The sequence below is a fragment of the Lipotes vexillifer genome, unplaced genomic scaffold (genome assembly GCF_000442215.2).
Source record: "Lipotes vexillifer unplaced genomic scaffold, Lipotes_vexillifer_v1.1 scaffold591, whole genome shotgun sequence".
In the NCBI taxonomy this organism is placed as follows: domain Eukaryota; kingdom Metazoa; phylum Chordata; class Mammalia; order Artiodactyla; family Lipotidae; genus Lipotes; species Lipotes vexillifer.
In genome coordinates this window covers 3,950,631-3,972,126 of record NW_006791954.1, presented here as the reverse complement: position 1 = coordinate 3,972,126, position 21,496 = coordinate 3,950,631, and the positions used below count along the sequence as shown (strand labels likewise).

Here is a 21,496-nt window from a genome sequence, read left to right as displayed (position 1 = left end):
TGATTTCAATTTTCTTAAACTTACTGAGGCTTGATTTGTGACCCAAGATGTGATCTATCCTGGAGAATGTTCTGTGCACACTTGAGAAGAAAGTGTAATCTGCTGTTTTTGGATGGAATGTCCTATAAATATCAATTAAATCTATCTGGTCTGTTGTGTCATTTAAAGCTTCTGTTTCCTTTTTTATTTTCATTTTGGATGATCTCTCCATTAGTGTAAGTGAGGTGTTAAAGTCCCCCACTATGATTGTATTACTTTCGATTTCCTCTTTTATAGCTGTTAGCAGTTGCCTTATGTATTGAGGTGCTCCTATATTGGGTGCCTATATATTTATAATTGTTATATCTTCTTCTTGGATTGATCCCTTGATCATTATGTAGTGTCCTTCCTTGTGTCTTGTAACATTCTTTCTTTTAAAATCTATTTTATCTGATATGTAAATTGCTACTCCCGCTTTCTTTTGATTTCCATTTGCATGGAATATCTTTTTCCATCCCCTCACTTTCAGTCTGTATGTGCCCCTAGGTCTGAAGTGGGTCTCTTGTAGACAGCACCGGACCGGGGCACGAACCTGCGTCCCCTGCATCGGCAGGCGGACTCTGAACCACTGCGCCACAAGGGAAGCCCGGGTGCATATATTTTTATACTTGTTATATCTTCTTCTTGGATTGATCCCTTGATCATTAGGTAGTGTCCTTCCTTGTCTCTTGTAACATTCTTTATTTTAAAGTCATTATATTTGATATGAGTATAGCTACTCCAGCTTTCTTTTGATTTCCATTTGCATGGAATATCTTTTTCCATCCCCTCACTTTCAGTCTGTATGTGTCCCTAGGTCTGAAGTGGGTCTCTTGTAGACAGCATATATATGGGTCTTGTTTTTGTATCCATTCAGCAAGCCTGTGTCTTTTGGTTGGAGCATTTAATCCACTCAACATTTAAGGTAATTATCGATATGTATGTTCCTATGACCATTTTCTTAATTGTTTTGGGTTTGTTTTTGTAGGTCCTTTTCTTCTCTTGTGTTTCCCGCTTAGAGAAGTTCCTTTAGCATTTGTTGTAGAGCTGGTTTGGTGGTGCTGGATTCTCTTAGCTTTTGCTTGTCTGTAAAGCTTTTGATTTCTCCATCTAATCTGAATGAGATCCTTGCCAGTAGAGTAATCTTGGTTGCAGGTTTTTCCCTTTCATCAGTTTAAGTATATCTTGCCACCCCCTTCTGGCTTGTAGAGTTTCTGCTGAGAAATCAGCTGTTAACCTTATGGGAGTTCCCTTGTATGTTATTTGTCGTTTTTCCCTCTCTGCTTTCAGTAATTTTTCTTTGTCTTTAATTTTTGCCAATTTGATTACTGTGTGTCTCGGCGTGCTTCTCCTTGGGTTTATCCTGTATGGGACTTGCTGCGCTTCCTGGACTTGGATGGCTATTTCCTTTCCCATGTTAGGGAAGTTTTTGACTATAATCTCTTCAAATATTTTCTCGGGTCCTTTCTCTCTCTCTTCTCCTTCTGGGACCCCTATAATGCAGATGTTGTTGGTGTTTGATGTTGTCCCAGAGTTCTCTTAGGCTGTCTTCATTTCTTTTCATTCTTTATTCTTTATTCTGTTCCATGGCAGTGAATTCCACCATTCTGTCTTCCAGGTCACTTATCCGTTCTTCTGCCTCAGTTATTCTGCTATTGATTCCTTCTATTGTAGTTTTCATTTCAGTTATTGTATTGTTCATCTCTGTTTGTTTTTTCTTTACTTCTTCTAGGTCTTTGTTAAACATTTCTTGCATCTTCTCCATCTTTGCCTCCATTCTTTTTCGAGGTCCTGGATCATCTTCACTATCATTATTTTGAATTCTTTTTCTGGAAAGTTGTCTATCCCCATTTAGCTGTTTTTCTGGGGTTTTATCTTGTTCCTTCATCTGGTACATAGCTCTTTGCGTTTTCATCTTGTCTTTCTTTCTGTGAATGTGGTTTTTGTTCCACAGGCTGCAGGATTGTAGTCTTCTTGCTTCTGCTGTCTGCCCTCTGGTGGATGAGGCTATCTAAGAGGCTTGTGCAAGTTCCCTGATGGGAGGGACTGGTGGTGGGTAGAGCTGACTGTTGCTCTGGTGGGCAGAGCTCAGTAAAGCTTTAATCCACTTGACTGTTGATGGGTGGGGCTGGGTTCCCTCCCTGTTGCTTGTTTGGCCTGAGGCAACCCAACACTGGAGCCTACCTGGGCTGTTTCGTGGCACTAATGGCGGACTCTGGGAGGGCTCACGCCAAGGAGTACTTACCACAACTTCTGCTGCCAGTGTCCTTGTCCCCACGGTGAGCCACAGCCACCCCCCTGCCTCTGCAGGAGACCCTCCAGCACTAGCAGGTAGGTCTGGTTCAGTCTCCCCTGGGGTCACTGCTCCTTCCCCTAGGTCCCAGTGCACACACTACTTTGTATGTGCCCTCCAAGAGTGGAGTCTCTGTTTCTCCCAGTCCTGTCGAAGTCCTGCAGTCAATTCCCACTAGCCTTCAAAGTCAGATTCTCTAAGAATTCCTCCTCCCGTTGCCGGACCCCCAGGTTGGGAAGCCTGACATGGGGCTCAGAACCTACACTCCAGTGGGTGGACTTCTGTGGTATAAGTGTTCTTCAGTCTGTGAGTCACCCACCCAGCAGTTATGGGATTTGATTTTACTGTGATTGCACCCCTCCTACCATCTCATTGTGGCTTCTCCTTTGTCTTCGCATATGGGTTATCTTTTTTGGTGAGTTCCAGTGTCTTCCTGTTGATGATTGTCCAGCAGCTAGTTGTGATTCTGGTGTTCTCGCAAGAGGGAGTGAGAGCACGTCCTTCTACTCCACCAACTTGGCTCCTCCTCTGCGATTTGAAATTTATTTTATTAAAGAGAGCCATCAGGGTGGTAGCAAGTCCGCCTCAGGGGAACAAGAAAGTTTCAACATTTCCATCTATGGACAGATGTAGAAAATGTGGTATACAGCTTTAAAAAGGAAGGAAATTTTGATACTACATGCTACAACATGGATGGACCTTGAAGACATTGGGGCTAAATGAAATAAGCCCGTCACAAAAGGGCAAATACCATGATTCCACTCATATGAAGTACCTAGAGTAGCCACATTCGTAAAGAGTGAACGAGTGGTGGTTGCCAGCGGCTGGGGGAGAGGGAAATGGGGAGTCATTGTTTACTGTGTCCAGAGTTTCAGTTTGGAAAGATCAGAAAGTTCTAGAGATGGATGGTGGTGGTGGTGGCCCAACAGTGTGAATGTACTTAAATGCCCCTGAACTATACCCTTAAAAGTGGTTAAATGGTAAGTTTTATGTATATTACCCAAATTTTAAAGAGTTTCAAAAAACTTTATTTACAAAATGCATATAACGTTGTCTGATGTAATTATTAACTCAGTTTATTCCAAGCTTTAAAATGTGATTGACAGCCTCTAATCACTAAATAACAAAATTTTGCTCTATTAAGCTAACTCAGAGGAATAACGGAAAAGAAAGTGTAGCTTTCATTCGTTTCCAGATTAATGCTTCCTGACCTCCATTTTGTAACACTCCAGCTATCTCAAGGAATATCGTCTTTAAAGTACATGCTATATTGTACCTTTTGCCACCTGCACAAGAGCTTTACTTGTTATTCAGATCAAAGTGATCTTTAAGGGTGTTCGTGAGTAAGGAGAACTGTAGGCACAAGTAACCCGTTCACTTTATTCCCAGGATGCTCTGACCTGTTTTTACAGGTGGCTTATGGTATAGAGTTATCGTCCTTTAGGCAAATTAATTATTTCAAATAATAACGCTACAAAATAAATATTTAGCCTCTCTAAGACTGAGAAGAATTTTAGGTGGTGTGTCCTGACATTGATGTGTTAACTGAGTTTTATAATTTCCCAAATTGGAATTAAATATACAGAGATTTAACATTTTATAGTTGCTCGTTTTTAGGTTTTACCAATATTTTATCTTTTTTCCTTCATAGCTGTAAAAGTCTTTATAAACATAACCATCCCCTAGCCTGTTTCTTTTGATAACCAGAATGTGGAAATTGGTTTTTTACTTTAAAAAGTATCAGAAATATTTTATCATCCCTTGATGTGAATAAATGAACTCATTATGGTACTTACACGTATGTTATCAAGTAAAAGATTACCTTTTCCCCCTACATTTTTATGGGCAGTATTGTAAATTGCCCCAGCTTTTTGTGTTATTGTTTAAAGAACATCTGCCTTTTTGTGCATGTGTTAACATCGCCAATTATTTATAAGCAAAAATCAAGAGAAAGTAATTCATCATATAATAAAGTTTTCCTCCATCTCTTTTTAGGATATTTTCTTTTCTGGATGTTGTAACCTTGTGTCGCTGTGCTCAGGTCTCCAGGGTAAGAATGGCTGACATGATTACAAGAGCATCCCTTCCTGACATTAATGATAATCAGCTTCTGTAGTAGGCCAACTATTTACTTCAGATGGTAGTTGTATGTTATGTTTCCAAGGTTGTGGTTTCACCCATGGGATACCCAAACCCATGTTAATTCTACAGTGGAATTCTACTGTATGTACTATCTCTAACTTTAACTTTTTGAAATTCTTGACTATTTGTGTAATACAAACAGAAGAAACATTTTCAAGGAAAAAGCACTAAACATGTAAATTAAAAGAACAGGCTTTACTCAGAACTGTAATAATATAGTATTTCATTATGTTTCCCTTATTCATTTTATGTACATACATGGAAGGCTCTTGATATCTCCCTATATTTTTTTTCTCAAAAGGTTATAGCTAGAATTTAATTTTTAAGAAATTGTAGGGCTTCCCTGGTGGCGCCATGGTTGAGAGTCCACCTGCTGATGATGCAGGGGATGCGGGTTCGTGCCCCGGCCCGGGAAGATCCCACATGCCATGGAGCGGCTGGGCCTGTGAGCCATGGGCGCTGAGCCTGTGCGTCCGGAGCCTGTGCTCCACAATGGGAGAGGCCACAACAGCGAGAGGCCCGTGTACAGCAAAAAATAAATAAATAAATAAATTGTAGAGCAAACCAAATTCCATTCTCAAAGTCAGTTTCTGCATTACTCTTACGTATCCATTTTTGTCAATTGACATTACTATGATGAAACAGTGAAACATAATCTTATTGCTGCCACTAATATTAAGAATAGAATCTCTGTTGTGGGAAAGTTGCTTTATGAGTCATTCATAGTCTCTTTTGTAATACAGATATATAATAATTAATAAAATGCATGAGTACGTACAGTTATCATCTTTTTATAAACTGGACAATGGCTTTTTGATGTTTAACAAATACTTATTGAGAACCTACTATGTACCAGGTATAGTCCTAGGTGCTGAGTATGTAATATGGTTATATCACAATACTCAGCATCAGAGTATTGTGTTTACCTCTGTTAAGTGGACCCAGGTTTTCCTTCAAATTTCCATCATCAATTCCCTTTAAAAAAAAAAAAACCCACAAAACTTGCCATAGAAAACCCACCTCATCTTGCTAACTTTAATGTAATTTCTACATCCTAAAAGCCATACTAAATCTGTATCTCAGCTATTTAAGAAACAATCAGGCATATTTTGATGATTTCTGTTCATGACAGTTCTGTTCCTGGTACCTGAGTGGTTGCCCTAGTCATGGCTGGTACAAATGAGTGGGGTTTCTTTTTTGTCTCCATATGAAGCTGAGGTCATCATTGAGAAACAAAATTCCCAGACCAGTGTCTTAACCTGTTTGGTTGCAGAGTCTCATCTCAAGAATGTTGATTTGAGTGAGTTTTAATTGTTGTTTTCATGTTCAGGTTCCTCTTCCTTCTTAATGTGTTTTAACTTAAAAGGAAGCACAATGCCAATTTTCATTAAATCTGTACAATTGGAACATTGGTAGTTAGCCTGTTATTCTCCGTACTTGAAGTATTTAGTTAATTTGCTTTAAAAAAAAAAAAAAAAAAAAACTCTAGAGAGGAACCTGTCATTCCTAATTTTAGCCTCACTTTAGCATGTGTCCTGCTTGCTGAAGAAAGTAGTATAAGGAAATGAGTAGTATCAAATCAGAGATACAGTTAGCCCAAGAATCTAGTAAACATATGATCTTTAAAAGTTTTATCTCTTGTCTCCCATGGAGCCATTTAAGAAACTGTTGGAAAAATATGAAGCCACAAAAAGAAAAGTAACATTGAAATCCTGAGAAAACCTTAAAGATTTCTATAATAATAACTTTGTTTACCCTCATACCCCTGACATCTTTCTTACTGACTGTGTGATAGTTACCTGGGGCTTATAAGTGTATCTTTAATTTCCGTTTTAGAATTTCAGTATCGAATCTGTGTTTTGAATTGTTGTAGTAAGAGATAATATTCTAAGTTTATAACTTAACAGTGTTAAGACTTTTGTTTACACTTTAAATTTAGTAGGGAAAACGTTTAAAGGCTTTCTGATTAAAATACAGAACGATCCGCTAAAGGTTAACTCTTAGTGGAGTTATTTTTCACCTTATCCTGAAAGGTTGAAAATCTTGGAAGTTTTCTTGCCTCTCTTTAGGTAATTAAAGAAATGTATGAGAAGTCTTAAAACTTTCAGTGTTTAAAATTACCACTGAATCAAGTTGAAGGAAAAGATGACCAATTGAAAAACATGCCTGAGTGAGCAAATTGGTAATGAGGAAAGCATTAAGTCTCTGTCATGTATACTGAGAAATGATAGTGTCTTTTGTAAATCCCAGGTCACCATATCACAGTTTTGGGTCCAAACAAGTGATGCTATGAATAGCATATTTTTATTGAACATAGCATATGTATTGAACACACTACATTCAGAGTGCCATCTTCTTTCTTTGGTTTCACACTCACCTCGTTCCTAGTTGAGGGATAGAGTAACAGACTTGCTTTTCATTAGCTGGATTATCTCATTTTGAGATTGGAAACTCAAGTTAGAAAACAGTTTCCGGCTGTGATACTTATCACAACCTGTTCTTTCCCCAGCCCGCTAATGTAAGATATTTCGTAGCTACTAATTTCTGTACCCACTCATTTATGAGATAATCTACTTGGAGAATAAAGTATGAATCAGAAATAAGACTGACTTTTTGGGAGTTAATGGTAGAGGTGCTAAGAAATTTTTTGGTCAGTTTCAATCATTAGTGGGTTGAATTGTGAACTTGAATTTTGCTAGCTTTTCCCCTTCATTTCAGCTTCTGTTCATTCTGTCTCTTCTTCTTCAAAATAGGCCTGGAATGTTCTGGCTCTGGATGGCAGTAACTGGCAGCGAATTGACCTGTTTGATTTCCAGAGGGATATCGAGGTATGACTGTGTGGTGTGTGGCCCCATCTCTCTCGTTAGAATGTAATTGCAGCATATAGGACAGATTAGCCCCAACCACGTAAATCTCCTTTCCCTGGAGAGAGACTGTTCATTTCAGCGCATCTGAACTTCTTGGGAGCTTGCAATTTTCCCAAGAACTGGTTCAGTTTTTGAGAATGAGCAGAATTATTTTACTGAAATAATACTGAGTTATTTAGTGTTAATAGGACTCAGAAATTTTTGTTTTTATTTTTGTGGTGGAAATGTGAACCTTTGTTTGCTCTTTTTAAGGAAGTCTTTTCATATTTGTTTATTTAAAAATAAGTGGAGTTAATTTATTAGAGCATGATATCTGCATAAATTCTTCTTGATGAGCATTTTGGGTTCTGGGGGAGCCTATAGATAGTTTTTCTAGAGAATGAATTGGATTACTTTTATTGGGGAGAGATTTTTTCCTTTCTCACTTCTCCCCCATATTTTATCTCTTAGTATTGCCTATTTTCTTTAAAATGGAGAAGAATGGCTTAAGCTTAAATTATTTTAACCTGAATTTGAGCTCTGTAGTCCTTGGTTTTCTCATCTGGAGAGTGGAAGTAATAGCTTCCTCACTGTGTTATAAGGATTAAATAAGATTTAGATTTAGCTTTTTTTTCTGTTGGGTTTGTTTTTTTTTTTAAGTTCTATTGGAACTTAGTGGTCTTGAGAATCCATGTAAGAAGTTAAAAAAAACTTCACATGAACTTTACATTATCTTCATAAAGTACTTTTATTTTATTTTATTTATTTATTTTTATGAGGTACGCAGGCCTCTCACTGTTGTGGCCTCTCCTGTTGCGGAGCACAGGCTCCGGACACGCAGGCTCAGCGGCCGTGGCTCACGGGCCTAGCCGCTCCGCGGCACGTGAGACCTTCCTGGACCGGGGCACAAACCCACGTCTCCTACATCAGCAGGCGGACTCTCAACCACTGCGCCACCAGGGAAGCCCAGTACTTTTATTTTTTAATATTTTTTTTAAAGACTTTTTTTTTGATGTGGACCATTTTTAAAGTCTTTATTGAATTTGTTACCATATTGCTTCTGTTCTATGTTTTGGTTTTTTGGCCACGAGGCATATGGGGTCTTAGCTCCCCAACCAGGGATCAAACCCACACCCCTTGCATAGGAAAGCGAAGTCTTAACCATTGGACTGCCAGGGAAGTCCCATAAAGTACTTTTAAAATGATACCCAACGACATGCTGGATTTTTCTGTTTTTCACAATTCTCTGATCTTCATGGATGTAAATATTTAAAGCAGCCTGGCCTACAAAACCATTCAGCAAGCTTTTGTGAAGTGTTCATTGAGTCTCTGCTGTATTTAGAGTACTATAGTAAATACACAGAAATAATAGAGACAGTTAATGTCCTGTGGCTGCAGGAGGGGAGTCTACATTGATGTAGTGGCATAAGAGAACTACAGAGCACCATTTCCTGAAATACAGAGTACCTTACAAGAGGAACAAAGTAAATAACAATATAGGGTTTAGGTATGTTTCAAGTAGATGGGTTAATCAGGAAAGCTTTCTCCCAGTAAGTTGAAAATTTCATATTGATTTAATTAGGTCTTTAAAATGAGTAGAAGTCTCTTAAAAACGAGGATGTGGTCTTTTCAAAAACAATGTGGTGGCTTATCTTTGTATACCTGTCTTCTTTTTTTACAGGGCCGGGTAGTGGAGAATATTTCAAAAAGGTGTGGGGGCTTTTTACGAAAGTTAAGTCTTCGTGGGTGTCTCGGAGTAGGAGACAATGCATTAAGGTAAAAACATAGCTATCGATTAACTCATCTTCTTGACTGAAGTGAAGAACAACACCGAACACAGCACTGTCTCACCCAGAAAAGGCTGGAATAGTTTTCATATTCCTAAGCTATTCAGAACCCAAATACACGTTCACTGCTTATAACACAAATATCCAGTAGTGGGATGTGTGGTTTTGAGAATAAAACAAGAACAAGTGCTCCCCACAAAAAGCCAGATTCCCCATATTATAAATGGTTCGTTTGGAGCCTTGAGTAAATTTTTTTAAGTTTGTTTACTCGAAGTTAGGATAATTTTAACTTTGGTTGACAAAAAGATTGATGTTTAAAAGTTTATGGTTGAAAAGTAATTTATTCGTAATTGTGAACAACTTTTTGTACCATTTTGTACCAGTAATATCCATTATTACCACTATTGGTATCTTCCATTATTTCTTTAATGCCGAGAATTGTGCCCGTTTTACCTCAAACTCTTTACTTTCTTTCCTGTAAAGGACCTTTGCACAAAACTGTAGGAACATTGAAGTACTGAATCTCAATGGGTGTACAAAGACTACAGATGCGTAAGTATTTTATGTTTTAGAAGGGTAAGTCATAGCCTCTTGTGTCCTGCCTATACTAGCTTTTAATGCAGACTACTAAATATATTTAGCAAATTTCATTTTGGTTTTATAGAGGAAAAATGTTTAAATTTAGAAATGGAATAAGATACTTATTTTAGAATTTGGCTCAAATTCTGTTTTGATTTTTAAAAGAAAACTTAAAATTGTAGTCAGTGAATGTGCAGTAGGGAATACTAATATAGGACTACTATATTTGAAAAAGTCACTAGTAGCTATCGTTCAAAAGACACATAAACAGGTGATGCTATAAAAAGATGTAAAATCTTAAACATAGCTTAGAGTAATCAATATAGAGAGTGTTTATTAAATGACTCTTTAAAACTACAGTGTCTTGTGTCAGTCACAATATAAAAGAAAGAAAGCATAATCCTCCATCCTTCAGAGTTTACTGTCACAGACCCAATAGACATAAGAAGGTAGACATAAAAAACATTCAGCCTAAGGATCTATTGGTAATAACATGTATCAAATAACATTTAAATATTATGCAGGGAAATTGTTGCCTATTGGAAGGTGAAGAAGATGTTTACACAGGGAGTGGCCAGGATTAGTCAGTGGATCCTCCTGTTTTTCAAAAAGGCCTCATGAAAGAGATGGGCTCTTTAGAATTGCTTGAATGAGGGAAAGTAGAAGACACTCCAAGCACAGGGTACACATTGTTTATTTTATTGCTTTCTTTGAGGTTACAACTGGTTAACTTCTTTGTTTTTTAATTATTTTATTTTATTTATTTTTGGCTGTGTTGGGTTTTGTTGCTGCACGCGGGCTTTCTCTAGTTGCAGCGAGCGGGGGCGACTCTCCGTTGCAGTGTGCGGGCTTCCCATTGTGGTGGCTTCTCTTGTTACAGAGCACGGGCTCTAGGCGCCCCGGCTTCAGTAGTTGTGGCACACGGGCTCAGTAGTTGTGGCTCATGGGCTCTAGAGCGCAGGCTCAGTAGTTGTGGCACACGGGCTTAGTTGTTCTGCAGCATGTGGGCTCTTCCCAGACCAGGAATCGAACCTGTGTCCCCTGCATTGGCAGGCGGATTCTTAACCACTGCGTGGCCAGAGAAATCCCACAACTTGTTAACTTTTAATTCAAGAAAGTGTCTGAGGATTTATATTTTCAAAAGAAACAATGGAAAAATCATCAAAAATGAATAAAATGGTTACTTATAGGGAGGGAAAAACCAAGAAGAGACAAGAATGAAAGGGAAACCTCTGAAGTATCATGTTTTGTAATTTTACTTTAAAATTAAATGTAAATATTTTATATAACTGAAACATGGATTAAGTCAAAAAAAAAAAAAAAGCAGTCCCTAAAAATTGAAAACAAAATAGAACACATGAACCGATCCATATCAAGTTGGAGGTATAACCACACAGATATTACTTCTACTGACTTTTGATTTCCTATGAAAAATTTAAATATATGCCAATCTAGACAAAATAGTATAGTGAACCTTTCACCCAGCTTCAAACTGATAACAGAACTTGTCACTTTATGGCTAGTCTTGTTTTTTCTATACCCCTGCCATTTTATCTTACTCATTTTGTCTTATTTTGAAAAAAGCCCTAGACACTGTATTATTTAATCTGTAAATATGCATTTCTAAAATATGCATTTCTGAAAGATAAAAGCTTTTAACATAAGCACATTAACTTTACCACTCCTATTAAAAAAACTCCATAATATCTTAAAATTATCAAATAAGCATTGGTTAATGTTCAGAATTTTGCATGTTCTAGTGACTTTAGAAATACAGTAAGTCCCCTACATACAAACGAGTTCCGTTCCAAGAGCATGTTCTTAAGTCCAGTTTGTTTGTAAGTCCAAGAAAGTTAGCCTAGGTACCCAACTGACACAATCAGCTATGTAGTACTGTACGGTGTAGATTTATAATACTTTTCACACAAATAATACATTTAAAAAACCACAAAAAATAAAGAAAACGTTTTTAATCTTACAGTACAGTACCTTGAAAAGTACAGTAGTACAGTACAACAGCTGGCATACAGAGGCTGGCATCGAGTGAACAAGCAAGAAGAGTTACTGACTGGAGGAGGGAGAGGAGGTGGGAGACAGTAGAGCTGAAGGATCATCAGCAGTAGGAGACGGAGGGCAAGCTGCAGTTTCACTCACGCCTGACATTGATGTAACACACGTTTGCATCTTTGAAAGTTTGCAACTTGAAGGTTCATATGTAGGGGACTTAGTGTATATTAAACATAGTTTAAAAGAAAAAAGATACAAACTTTAAAATCAAAGGTGGAGACTTCTGCTTCTGATGATTACAGTCACTGCCCTCCTGCTGTAAACAACTCTAAAACTGTACAAAACATAGAAAACAAGCAGTATTAGATGTTGGACAACATGCAGAGCAGGACTGAGAAACAAACGAGGTGAGCCTTATGATTTCCCTGGCTTTCTGCTTGATGGCATTTTCGAGATAATGGCACAAGGAGAAGGAACCCAAGCACAGCACAAAGTTCTGGCTGATTTGAAGAGAAAGAGGTCAAAGTTCAGGGAGACCAGCATGGCTAAATATGCATCTGGAGAGCGGGGAGCTATTCAAAAAAGGGCTACAGAAATCTACACAAATTTGGCTGAATAGTAAACTATATATGCACATATTGAGACCCCACAAAGATGGGCAAAGAACATCTAATAAGGAAAAAACAGTTACTGGAAAACTGAACTGAAGAATTGCCAGAGCTTAAATAAGTTTGGGAGTTCTGGCTATCCAAAACGGAGAAAGCTAATTGGACACCTTGGGACATTTAATAGAGACTTCAGAAGGGTCACACCTTGGTAGTGGAGCTAAACTAGACAAGCCCTAATAAAGGCTAAAAGGAAAAAATTTAGGATCAAATTGATTCACAACTAATTTAACTGCCTGCTAAATCAAAACTCAACATTCTTTAAAGAGAGACACAAAATCTAGATGCTCAGCGATGTGTAGCATACAGAATTTCCAGCATCCCATCAAATATTACAATACATGCAAAGAAGCAGAAAATGATACCAGAAGAAGAACCAGAAGAAAAACTAGGCAATAGAAACAGACCCAGAAAGGACACTTTTTAAAATTGACCAACAAAACGTTTAAAAAGAGCAATTACAAATATGCTCAAGAATTCAAGAAAACTTAAAGATAATATGGAGACTGAGAGCAAAAGGATGGGGAGAGACTTACCTGGTAGTGCAGTGGTTAAGACTCCACACTGCCAATGCAGGGGGCCTGGGTTTGATCCCTGGTTGGGAAACTAAGATCCCACATGCTGTGGGGCAACTAAGCTTGTGTGCTACAACCACTGAGCCCATTGATCTAGAGCCTGTGCACAATGAAGAGCCCGCACACTGCAACAAAGATCCAGTGCAGCCAAATTTTAATTAATTATTTAAAAAAGGAAAATTTCTCTTAAAAAAAAAAGAGTAAAAGGATGGGGGACTTCCCTGGCGACCCAATGGTTAGGACTCTGTGCTTCCACTGCAGGGGGTGATGGTTTGATCCCTGGCTGGGGAACTAAGATCCCGCATGCCACATGACATTACCCCCCCCCCCAAAAAAAAGAGTAGAAGGATGGAAAAAGATATACTATCACAAACACTAATCACAGGAAAGTTGGAGTGGTTATTAATATCAGATGATGTAAACTTCAGGAGGAAGAGTAGATGGAAAGATATTAAATAGTACCCTCCTCTTTCAGTAAAGATAAAACAAGTAGACAAAAAAAAATAAAATGGAAAAGCTATAGAAGACTTGAGCAACACTATCAGTGAACTTGTCCTAAGTGACATAGAATGCTGTACCAGAAAGCATGCTTTTCATTACTGGGATATTCAATAAGATATACCAAATAATCAGCCATAAAACAAATTTCCGTCAACTTAGAATGATCGAGATCATATTGAGAGTATTCTATGGCCTCAGCAGAACTGAAGTAGAAATCAAATAGCACATATCCGGAAATTTTGAAAATTAAATATCACCCTTCTGAATAATCCATGGGTCAAGGAATAAATTACAAAGAAAATTACAAAATAAGTTTCGCTGTGTGATAGTGGCAGCACAACATTCGAATCTGTGGAATTCATTGAAGGCAGTGCTTAGAGCAAAATGTATAGCTGTGAATGCTTATCTTTTTCTTTTTTTTGTGGCTGTGTTGGGTCTTCTTTGCTGCACACAGGCTTTCTCTAGTTGCGGCGGGCGGGGACTACTCTTTGTTGCGATGTGCGCGCTTCTTATTGTGGTGGCTTCTCGTTGCGGAGCCCGGCTCTAGGCGCACAGGCTTCAGTAGTTGTGGCACGTGCGCTCAGCAGTTGTGGCTCGCGGGCTCTAGAGCTCAGGCTCAGTAGTTGTGGCACACGGGCTTAGTTGCTCTGCATCATGTGGGATCTTCCTGGACCAGGGCTCGAACCCATGTCCCCTGCATTGGCAGGTGGATTCTTAACCACTGCGTCACCAGGGAAGTCCTGTAAATGCTTATCTTAAAAGAAAGGTTTAAAATCAAATCTTCCACCTTTGAAAACTAGAGAAAGAAAAGTAAATCTACAATAAGTAAAAGGAAGGAAATAAAAAAGGTAATGGTGGAAATCAATGAAATAAAAAATGGGCATAGAGTAGAGAAAAATCCATGAAACCAGAAGCTGTTTCTCTGAAATAAAATCAATAAGCTTGATTGACCTCTGTCGAGTTTAGTCAAGAAAGAAGACACAAATCACCAGTACCAAGACTGTAAGAAGAAATATCACTAAAGTTTCTACACAGATTCAAAAGGTAATTAGAGGATGTTATGAGCAATTTTATGCCAATAAATTTGACAGCTTAGATGAAATAGATAATTTCCTTGAAAGACACAAATTACCAAAACTGTAAAGAAATAGAAAATCTGAATAGCCTTATATCTTTATAAATTGGATTGGTGATTAAAAACCTTACCACCAAAAAATAAAAACAAAAACAAATCCTCTAGGCTTGGACAGTACTGAATTCTATCGAATATTTTAGAAAGGAATAATCTTTCAAAAAAATAGAGGAGGAGGAGGGAAAACTTTCTAACTCATTATATGAGATCATCATTACCATGATATCAAAAATAAAATAAATATTACAGGAAAAGGAAACTACTGGCCAATATCCCACATGCACATGTAAAAATCCGTAACAAAATATTATCAAATTGAACCCAGCAACATATGAAAAGGGTAATAAATCATAATCAATTTGGATTTATGTCGGAAATGTAAGGTTGTTTTAACATGCAAAATCAGGCAGTGTTAAGTTCCAACTTAATAACAGATCAAAGAAGAAAACTCACATGATCATCTCAATAGATCCAGAAAAAGCATTTTACAAAATTAAACACCCATTAAGGATAAAATCTCTAAACAAACTAGGAGAAGGTAACTTCCTCAACTTGATAACTTGTATATATGAGAAACCTAATTTTAACATTGTATTTAGTCATAAAATACTGAACATTTCCCCCTAAGGTCAAAGCATGGATATTAGGTCTACTACATCTATTCAACATTGTACTGGAAGTCCACTTAGTACAATAAGGGAAGAAAAAGCGGGGTCATACAGGTTAGAAAATAATTTTTAAGTGGCATGATAGGGTTCTAGCAAGTTCACAGGAAACATGGCCAATATGCAAAAATTAATTCTGTATCTGTAAACCACCAATGAACAAATGGAGAATGAAATTTTAAATATAGCAACATTTGTGGTAACATCCAAGAACATAAAATACTTAAGGATAAACTTAATAAAAATATGTGCACGTTACATACACTGAAATCAGATTTCTAAAAATTAAAGGAAAGTAGGTCTGAAAAGTGTTCATGGACTTCCCTGGTGGTGCAGTGGTTAAGAATCCGCCTGCCAATGCAGGGGACACAGGTTCGAGCCCTGCTCCAGGAAGATCCCACATGCTGCGGAGCAACTAAGCCTGTGTGCCACAACTACTGGGCCTGAGTGCCACAACTATGAAGCCTGTGCGCCTAGAGCCTGTGCTCCACAACAAGAGAAACCACTGCAATGAGAAGCCCTTGCACAGCAACGAAGACCCAACGCAGCCAGAAAGAAAGAAAGAAATTTAAGTTTTCATCACAAGAAAAAAAATTGGAGCTATGCGTAGTAATGGATGGACTTATTGTGGTAATCATTTTGCAATATATGTGTATATTGAATCATTTTGTTGTACACTTAAAACTAATATAATGTTACATGTTAATTATATACCCAATTTTCAAAAGGAAAGTATGATAATAATAACTTGTTAAATAGAGAATATCAGTTAAAAGAAATTGTAAAATATGAGCCAAATGGAAATTCTGGAATTGGAAATACAGTATCTAAAACATATAGCATGATGACTATAGTTAACAGTACTGTATTGTATATTTGAGAGTAGATTTTAAATGTTTTCACTGTAGCAACAACAAAATGGTATTTATGTGAGGTAAACAGTGTGTTAACTAACCTTCTTGTGGTAAACATTCCACAACATATATGTGTATCAAATCATCATTGTATACCTTAAACTTACATAATGTTATATGTCAATTACATGTCAGTAAAGCTAGGGGGAAAAAACCCCAGAAAAACAAGTAATCAATCAATAAATTTAGAGATCTGTAGGGCTTCCCTGGTGGTGCAGTGGTTAAAAATCCGCCTGCCAAAGCAGGGGACACGGGTTCAATCCCTGGTCCGGGAAGAGCCCACATGCCATGGAGCAGCTAAGCCCGTGAGCCACAACTACTGAGCCCATGTGCCACAACTACTGAAGCCCACGCGCCTAGAGCCTGTGCTCCGCAACAAGAAAGGCCACCGCAATGAGAAGTCTGCGCACCGCGACAAAGAGTAGCCCCCGCTCGCCGCAACTAGAGAAAAGCCCTTGCGCAGCAATGAAGACCCATGCAGCCAAAAATAAATAAATAAATAAATAAATAATTTAAAAAATAAAAATAAATTTAGAGATCTGTAGCAATTATCCATCCAGTCTAAAGAACAGAAAGATTAAAGAAAAATGGACAGAGCCTCAGAGACCTGTGGGACAACATCAAGAGCAGAATGTGAGTGAATCCCAGACAAGATAGAAAGAGGCAGGAAGAAAAAAAACAGTGAGAAATCAGTGGCAGAAAGCCTCCCAAATTTGATGAAAAACGTTAATCTACAGATCTAAGAAGTTCAGTGAACCCCAAGAAGGATAAAAATATCCATACCTAAACATGTTAGGGCCTAACTGTTGAAAACTGAACACAGAAATTTTTGAAAGCAGCAAAAGGAAAATAACTCATGTATACAAAAGGAATATTTGGTTAATGGGTGACCTAATCAGAAATAATGGAAACCAGAGCCATGTGACATATTCAGTGTGCTGAAAGGAACAAAACAAGAATTCTGTATCTAGCAAAACTGTCCTCTGTAAATGTAAGCAAAATAATGACATTCCCAGATAAACAAAAAGGGAGAGAATTTGTCGCTAGTAAATATGCCTGGCAAGAAATAGTAAAGGAAGCCCTTCAGGATGAAAGGAAATAAATACCAGACAGTAACTCGGATCCATAGGAATTGGTAAATGAAAAGCATCAGAAACGGTAAATATGTGGGTAAATCTAAGACTCTAATTTTTTCATATCTTCTCTTAACTTCTTTAGAAAATAGAAGATTGTATAAAGCAATCATTATAACATTGTATTGTTAGGTCTATAATATATATATAGAAGTAATATATGAAATATATTTGAACATATGAAAATAATAGCACAAAGGAGAGAGGAGGGAACCATTATGTATTGAAGCAAAATGCTTGTGCTTTATGAAAATTAAGTTATTGCTTTGTTTGTTTGTTTTAATTTATTTTATTTTTTTGGCTGTATTGGGTCTTAGTTGTGGCATGCAGGATCTTTGTTAAGGTGTGCAGGATCTTTAGTTGTGGTGCGCGGACTTCTCTCCAGTTGTGGTGTGCGGGTTGTTTTTTTCTCTCTCTAGTTGTGGAGTGTGGGTTCCAGAGCACGTGGGCTCTGTAGTTTGCAGCACACGGACTATCTAGTTGAGGCTCATGGGCTCAGTAGTTGTGGCACGTGGGCTTAGTTGCCCCGTGGCATGTGGGATCTCAGTTCCCCGACCAGGGGTCAAACCTGCATCCCCTGCATTAGAAGGCAGATTTACCACTGGACCACCAGGGAAGTCCCTAAGTTATTGTTTTGAAATAGACTGTGGTAAATTAAGATACATATGGTATTCCATGAGCAGACTATAAGAAAATAGAGGGAAAAAAAGGTAAAAAGTCAACAGAGGAATTGAAACAGTACACTTAAAACAAGAAAACAGTAAAGGAGACACAGAAAAACAAACTCGAAAAAAGCATGAAGCAAATAGAAAAGGATTGCAAAATGGGAGAGAAAATCCAACCATATCAATAATTTTATTAAATGTAGACAGACTGAACTCTTCACCCAAAAGACAGATTATCAGTATGGATTAAAAAGCAACACCCGGGGCTTGCCTGGTGGTGCGGTGGTTAAGAATCCACCTGCCAATGCAGGGGATGTGGGTTCGAGCCCTGGTCCGGGAAGATCCCACATGCCACGGAGCAACTAAGCCTGTGCGCCACAACTACTGAGCCTGCACTCTAGAGCCCACAACACAGCTACTGAGCCCATGTGCCATAACTACTGAAGCCTGTGGGCCTCGAGCTGGTGGCCCACAACTAGAGAAGCCACCACAATGAGAAGCCCAACACGCACCGCAACGAAGAGTAGACCCTGCTCGCCACAACTAGAGAAAGCCTGCGCACAGCAATGAAGACCCAATGCAGCCAAAAACAAAAAGCAAGACGCAACTATGTGCTGTCTACAAGAGACATGCTTTAGATTCAAAGCCGCAAATAGGTTGAAAGTAAACAGATGGAAAAATGCATACTATGCAGATAGAACACTCCACCCAATGATTACAGAATAAACATTCTTTACAAACATACTGGAACATTCTCCAGGATAGAGCATAGATTGGGCCACTAAACAAGTCTTAATCAATTTAAGAAGATTAAAATCTTTCAAAATATGTTCTCTGACCAGAACTAGAGAATTAAACTAGAGATTCATGACAGAACAAAATGTGGGAAAAGCTCAAGTATTTGGAAATTCAGCATCATGCTTCTAAATAATTTTGAACTGAATGTAAATGAAAAGCTACCAAAATTTATGTGATTCAGCCAAGGTAATGATACAACTCTGCATTCCTATATCACAAAAGAGGAAAGAAAGAAAGCTCAAATCATTAACAACCTTCAACTTTAAGAAAATAGAAAGAAGGGCAAAGCCCAAAGCAAAAAGAAGGAAAAAATAAAGATTAGATTGGATATCAGAGAAATAGGAAACAAAAACAGTAATAAAATCAATGAAACCAAGAGCTGGTTCATTGAAAAAAGTTTTTTAAATTGACAAACCTAGACTAAGAAAATAAGAGAGAAGACTCAGATTATCAAAAGCAGGAATAAAGGAGAGAACTAAGTACTTTAGCCAAAAGACAGATGAAATGTTTATCAGGTAATACCATAAATAACTTCATACTAACAAATCAGACAACCTAGGTGAAATGGACAAATTCCTGGGAAGGCACAGATTACCAAATTTGACTCAACAGAAAAATAGACAATCTGAATAGATCTATAGCAAGTAAATTCAGTAATTCAAAATTGTCCCACAAAAAAAGCCCAAGCCCAGATGACTTCACTGGTGAGTCCATCAAATATTTAAAGAAAAAATAACACCAACACTCAAACTCACTCATAAAGTAAAAGAAGAAATACTTCATAACTTGTTTTCTCCGGCCAATATTTTTCTGATACCAAAAAATATCTGATGTCAAAGCCAAACAAAGATATCACAATAAAAGGAAATCTACTGTATTCCTCAGGAACAGAGATGCAGAAATACTTAACAAAATTTTAGCAGACTGAATCCAGCAACATATAAAAGGGTTGGATCTTAACCAACTGGGATTTATCCCAGAAATACAAGTGTGGTATAACATCTGAAAATCAGTTAATGTAATAGTTCATAATAATTAGTAGAATAAAGCAGAGATAAACAAACTTTTTCTGTATGGGGCTGGTTAAGGAAGTATTTAAGGCTGTGTTGGCCATATGGTCTCTGTCACAGCTACTCAACTCTGCCAGTGTTTTATAAACATTGCCAATGTTTTACAAAGTGGCCACAGACAATACATAAACAAATGAGCATGGCTGTGCTCCAATAAAACTTTACTGCATGGTGCTGAGATTTTAATTTCATTTAATTTTCACATGTCACAAAATAGTATCTTCTTTCAACCATTAAAAAATGCCAAAACCATTCTTGACTTGTGGCCATATAAAAATAGGCAGCTGGTGAGATTTACTGCCCTCTGGAATAAAGGACAGAAACCACATGATCATCTCACTATGATAGGCAGCCTCTAAAATGACCCCCAAATAATCCCTACCTCCTCATATTTGCACCTTTGTGTAATCTTTTCCCCTTGAGTGTGGACTGGACCTAGTGACTCATTTCTAACAATAGAATACTGCAAAAGAGATTGGATATCTCTTTGGAGATTAGGTTACAAAAAGACTTTGACTTCTATCTTGCTCTACTTTCTTCTCCAGCTCTAGGGAAGCAAGCTGCCCTGTTTTAAGTAGCTCTGTGGAGAGGTCCATGTGGCAAGAAACTGAGGTCTCTGGCCAGCAGCCAGCAAGAACCTGAATTCTATCAAAAACCAAATGAGTAAGCTTGGAATTAGATCGTCTAAGGTCTGCCAACATCCGCCTAAATGAGCTTGGAAGGGAATCTGTACCTAGTTACCTTTGAGATGATTGCAGCTGTGGCCAGTAGTACCTTGATGGTAGCCTTGTGAGAGATGCGGCGTCAGAGTCACCCTGCTAAGCTGCCTGTGCCTATGTTCCTGATCCATGAAAACCATGAGATAATAAATAATTATTGTTTTAAGCTGCTCATTTCTGAGGTAATTTGCTGTGCAACAGTAGCTAACTAATACATCATTAGATACAGTAAAACCACATGACAAAATGCAACATTCATTGGTGATCAAAATTTTAAACAGGGAATTCCCTGGAGGTGCAGTGGTTAGGACTCAGCAGTTTCACTGACAGGGCCCGGGTTCACTCCCTGGTTGGGGAAGTAAGATCCTGTAAGCCTCCAGGTACAGCCAAAAAAAAAAATCAACAAACTAGGAATAGAAGGGAGTTTCCTTAATCTGATCAAAAGCTTCCATGAAAAACCTACTGCTAGCAATGTACTTAATGGTGAGAGATTGAATGCCTTACCTTAAAGTCAGGAGCAAAGTGAGTTTCTATTCAACATTCTACTGGGGATTCTAGCCAATGCAATAAGTTTACAAAAAAAAAAAAAAAAAAAAGAGCATACCAATAGGAAGGAAGTAAAACTGTCTTTTTTGGCAGATAACATACATCCAAAAGAAATGCCAGATTTCTACTCTGAAAACCATAAAACATTACTGAGAGAAATTAAAGAAGATGTGTATCAAGAACATATAGAGAATTCTTACAGTCAATAACAAGGCAATCCAATTAAAAATAGGCCTGGGACTTCCCTGGCGGTCCAGTAGTCAAGACTCCATGCTTCCACTGCAGGAAGCATGGGTTCAATCCCTGGTTGGGGGATTAAGGTTCTGCATGCCGTGCTGCGTGGCCAAAATAATTAATTAATTAATTTTAAAAAAAAGGCCTGAGCACTTAGACATTTCACCAAGGAAAGAGATGAATGGTTAACAAACACAAGAAAGAGTG

General features: G+C 37.9%; 1 protein-coding gene across 2 annotated transcripts in view; it reads left to right on the top strand.

Annotated features, from left to right (window-relative positions):
* FBXL20 (F-box and leucine rich repeat protein 20) overlaps positions 1–21,496 on the top strand; it is a 114,906-nt gene that overhangs the window by 76,245 nt on the left and 17,165 nt on the right. For both annotated transcript variants that reach the window (XM_007465154.1, XM_007465155.1), the window contains exons 3-6: positions 4,307–4,361; positions 7,207–7,281; positions 8,981–9,075; positions 9,570–9,638. In XM_007465154.1, the coding sequence (XP_007465216.1) occupies positions 4,307–4,361; positions 7,207–7,281; positions 8,981–9,075; positions 9,570–9,638 (294 nt within the window). The remainder of the gene's footprint in view (positions 1–4,306; positions 4,362–7,206; positions 7,282–8,980; positions 9,076–9,569; positions 9,639–21,496) is intronic.